Source organism: Ornithodoros turicata, unplaced genomic scaffold (assembly GCF_037126465.1).
Source record: "Ornithodoros turicata isolate Travis unplaced genomic scaffold, ASM3712646v1 ctg00000887.1, whole genome shotgun sequence".
Classification (NCBI taxonomy): Eukaryota; Metazoa; Arthropoda; class Arachnida; order Ixodida; family Argasidae; genus Ornithodoros; species Ornithodoros turicata.
In genome coordinates, this window is record NW_026999411.1 from 344,504 (window position 1) to 349,157 (window position 4,654).

General features: G+C 50.5%; 1 protein-coding gene across 1 annotated transcript; it reads right to left on the reverse strand.

Moving 5' to 3' along the window:
- Window positions 1–1,465: 1,465 nt before the first annotated feature.
- LOC135375547 (uncharacterized) lies at window positions 1,466–4,193 on the reverse strand. The gene is made up of 2 exons (XM_064608227.1): window positions 3,197–4,193; window positions 1,466–3,081 (listed from the first exon to the last, which is right to left on the reverse strand). Exons 1-2 carry the CDS (start codon window positions 4,191–4,193, stop codon window positions 1,466–1,468), a joined length of 2,613 nt encoding a protein of 870 aa, XP_064464297.1.
- Window positions 4,194–4,654: the final 461 nt, after the last annotated feature.

The window sequence follows — 4,654 nt, forward strand, 5'->3', positions numbered from 1 at the left end:
CGACTGTGAACTTTGAAGTTCGATGGTGGTTGTCATACCGTTGCTTCCTTTCTACTCGAGCTGTTTCTGAGTGCTCTAAAGCCAGAGTACGAGCCTCAATGAGATCCAAAAGACGATTCTTCAGAGATGTGTTATCTGGATGGACGGTCTGTTGGTGAGGGAGTCGTGGAGTATAGCCATGAAGTAGTTCGAATGGAGAAGCCTTTAAGCTGGCATGAAAAGTGGTATTCACTGAGAATGCAGCCTTGTCCACATTCTTTACCCACGACTGACTGTCGGGGCTACACAACTTGAGTAGTACTGTCACCAGAGTTCCATTACTTCGTTCCACCAGGCCATTACTGGACGCCCGATATGCGACGGAGTAGTGAAGTGTCACACTGTGGTGGGACATAAAACGGCAAAGTGCATGACTTTCGAAAGCACTGCCATGATCTGAGAAGCAATCGGTGGGGACTCCGAAGCAGTGAAACACGGTTCACAAGTGAGAAATGACTTCTTGAGCTCCTGTGGAGGCGACAGCTTTCGGTACTACGTAACGGGTTGCGAAGTCGATGACGTTCAAGAGATAACGGTGAGGACCATTTGGTGACATCGTGATGTGGTCCATCGCGATTGTACTAAAGGGAATCTCTGTGGTTGGCATTAATCCCATAAGGCCAGCAGACTTTGAAACTGGTCTGTTGTTTCCTTGGCAGGTTGTGCAAGCAGCAACATAAGATGTGACATCTGTTCGCATATGTGGCCACCAGAATCGTTGGCGAACTTTTTCATATGTGCGTAAGGCGTCCATATGCCCTGTCATGGGACCCATAGTCATGGGTCAATTCCAGGATGGGCTGGCGCATTTTGGCCGGTACTACAAAAACATACGTGTGCGGAGACAGTTGCCGATACACAACATCGTTGATGAGGACAAAAGACTGACAGTCATTCTCTGGAGAGGACAACTTTCTGTGAAGAGATGCACAAAAGCCGTCTCGCGCCTGCAATTCTGCAAGCTGAGCCGGGGAGAACTTGGCACATGTATATCGAGAAAGCATATCTGCCACGACATTGGAGCGTCCAGGCTTGTGTTGTACCGAAAAGTCAAATTGTACCAGATCCATTAGCATGCTGACGAATCTGCGGGATGGCTTCAGTGATGATGTCAGACATGCGACAGTCCAATTGTCGGTAACCAAGATGAACTGACGACCAATAAGGTAGTGTCGGAACTTTACAGTCGCTGCCCAATGAACAGCAATGGCCTCCCATACATTGCTGTGAAGACGCTGCTCAGGCTCTGTCAGGGCGCGGCTTGCATATTCTACGACATGCTCTTTTGCCATTGTGTTGTTGGGACAGTACTGCTCCGAGAGCTTTTGCCGACGCGTCTGTAGTGACGAGTGTAGGAGCAGACTCATCAAAGTGTGCTAAGACTGGAGGCGAGACGAGTGCTTCTCGAAGAGTAGTAAATGCTGCTTCACAAGCGGGGGACCACTCGTAGACACCACTTTTCATCATGGCCTGCAAGGGCTGTGCTATCTGGGCAAAGTTTTTTTATGAACTTCCGGTAGAAACTCGGGGTTTGCAGCCAAGAAAGCACTGCTTTAGTTGTGGCGGGTGTAGGCATCTTGGCTATAGCTTCAACCTTTGCCGGGTTGGGTAACTTGCCATCTTTAGACAGTATGAAGCCCAAGAACTTGAGTGACTCCACAGCAAAGGTGCATTTCTCCAATGACACCTTAAAGCCTGCTTGTTGCAGAAGAGACAGGGTCTGGTCCAGGATGTGCAAAAATTCCTCAAAATTGGTAGCAAACACCAAAACATCGTCGAGATACACGCGTACACCACATTTGTGGTGACCTGTTAGAAGTTTGCTGAAAATGGTGTTCATGGCTCGCTGGAAGGTTGAGGGCGCATTCTTAAGGCCAAAAGGCATACGGGTCCACTGATAAGTACCTTTGTGCGTGACAAATGATGTTTTTATCTGATCTTCCGGGCGGAGAGCAATTTGCCAGTAGGCAAATTTGAGGTCTAGGGAAGCAAAGGTGCGTGCGCCAGAGATGTCATCAATAATATCATCAATTCTGGGAAGAGGTTGCGCGTCACTGACGGTCTGCTTGTTTAATGGCACGTAGTTCACGCACAGTCGCTTTTTCTGTTCGTGTGAGACGACAACAACCGGGAACGCCCAAGGGCCAGAGGCTGGTGCAGTTATGCCCTTGTCAAGCAATACACGTGTTTGTTCCTCCAGAAACGCTCGATCAGCTGCCGTATAGCGGTAAGGCTGCCTCTTGTATGGCGTAGCATCAGGTAGCAAAGTAATGGAATGTTGAACACCCGTGTACAGTCCCAGGTCTTGGTCATCATTGGCAAACAAATTGACATGCTGAAAGAGCACATCCTCCACTTGCTGGGCCTCAACTGAAGAAAGCTGTACGCCTACCCGTGGCTTGTCAGGCATGCATGGCTGCTGCGGTGAATGCTGGTCAAAAAGTGTTGTGCTAACGTGCAGAGCTGACTGGGATGTTGTCTCCATCTCTGTAGGTACAGGCTGGTCTGGAAGGCTTTCAAAGACTGCCCATGCTGGGAACTCCTGATGAAGTAATGGCTTGGTCTGAAGTCCACCTTGCTGGAATGCGGCTTGCGCTTGTGCAAGAGCTGAGTTGTGCACAAACACTGCATGAGAAAACAGTGGAAGGAAGTGTTCAACACAAGTTATTGTGAATCCCGTGGGGCGATGGTAAAGTTCTGTGGCGAATGGTGGCTTCACATGGAGTTCCATATGGGCTGTGGCCAACCAATCCTCACCCAGGATGAGGGGCACAGCATTCCTTGGAAGGACTGCCCAGTGTACAGGGGCGCTGACAGCCTGTATCGATATCTGAAGCACAATCTGTCCCGATGGGTACACTTTTTCTCCACCGACGACGACTAACGGAGCTCGGGTCCATGGGGAAAGTTGAAGATGTGATACGAGAGGCTCCGAGGTGATAGAGAGCTTTGATCCACTATCGGGGAAGGCCACTACTGAGCCAACGTCTTCAACTTGTGCTTGAATGACATTACACGAAATAAGAGATTCAGTGGTGGACTCTGAAGAGTGCAGATACGAGAGGGATGGCTGTACAGGTGGTCCGGCTGGCGGGGACGATGACACCAATTTTGGTTGTGTGTGTGGGGGGGGGGGGGCAATGCGCGGCGAGGAGACCTTTTCCTTTGCATTTGTAACAGGCAGCGTCTGTAAGGTCTTGGCCAAGACGATATGCAGGTGCACCATACTTATTCGTGATAGCCTGGTAGCGTTCTTCTTTCTCAGCAGCTGTTCGAGGGGTAGCCCGGTTACGCGAAGCCAGGCTTTGAGGTTGGGATGCTGGTGGTGGAGGCTGGTGAGGATCTCGTGGAATTGGCGTTGGCAATGGCACCACAGGGTCTTTAGTATGCATACTCTGCATATGAACGAAAGTTTTGTCCAGGTCTGTGCAAATGCTCAAAAATTCTTCCACTGTCGAAGGCCGCTGGGCTGCGATGGCCGTTGCTACGCTCTGACCTTTTAAGCCTTGTAGAAGGTACTCGATTTGTTGTACGTCTGAGAGCTGAAGCGGGCAGCGCTTGATAAAGCGAAGCTTTGCGAACGCATAGTTGCAAAGTGTCTGGTCCTTCAATTGTACGACAGTCACCACCTTGGTTTGCCATTGAATAAGCGAAAGGTCCACGTCGAACTGTCGTAGAAAGGCTTGTTTCCAAGTAGACCATGTTGAATGCGCATCGCCGGTTGCAAAATGCCAGTTTTTAGGAGTGCCGCGAAGCTTCCCAATGGCGATAAGACGTAACGTAGCGTCGCTCCATGATGCCAAGCTGCGAATGCGTTCCAAGTCTTCGATCCATGCGCGGGCCAGGATCCCTTTAGTCTCATCGAAAACGGGAACTGCGGCCGATAGATCAGGCAGAGTAGTCACTTGCACCGGAACTGACAACCCAGGTACAGCAGAAGTTGGGGCTGATGAGTCGGGTAGAGTCTGTTGTGCGTCTTGCATGCTCTGTGACGCAGCACTTGTTTGCGCGATGTTGGTTAGAAGGCGATTCATGAGGTCTTCTTTCGACCCGGATGTGTCTAATTGACGCCGGACAAGTTCTTCGCGGAGGAAGTCCGCAGTAAAGCCCGTTAGCTCACCGGGCGATGCTTCCGACCAGTTGATAAGTGGCATATTGGCGGGAAGAGAAAGTAGGCTTTTTTGTGGCGATGGCTTAGTCAGTTGCTCAAGGCTGAGGTGAAGGGCTTACGGGTTCTTGAACAGGCTCTGAGTCGACTGCGCCATATGTGAAGGCTGGCTGGCTGGATGACGGGGTGACATAACGAGAGAATGACTTTATTTTGTAGAAAGCACGACGCTTACACGGCAACGCGCCATGGTTAGACAGGGAACACATGAGGCCGCGCACATAGTTGCCAGACGCTTGTAAGAGAAAGGGTTAAGAGGAGCGTTTGCTCACATGAGCAATGCATCACCATTGGATGCATTGGATGAACGCTGAGGGCGCTGCAGGCACCGTAACTTTGAGAAACTGCGTTCAACATTGCAGCTGTCTGTAGGCGTGCACAATAGTGCAAGTGCAGTGCTTGCGAGTGAGGCGTATCTATCCTGAACAGAGGCCCAGTACTGTAGTA

Excerpts from the sequence above, each read along its gene's own strand:
- LOC135375547 (XM_064608227.1), bottom strand. The coding sequence starts at position 4,193 with ATGCCACTTATCAACTGGTCGGAAGCATCGCCCGGTGAGCTAACGGGC. Across the intron at positions 3,082-3,196 it reads TTACAAATGCAAAGGAAAAG|AGTCCACCACTGAATCTCTT; the intron begins GTCTCCTCGCCG and ends TGCACTCTTCAG.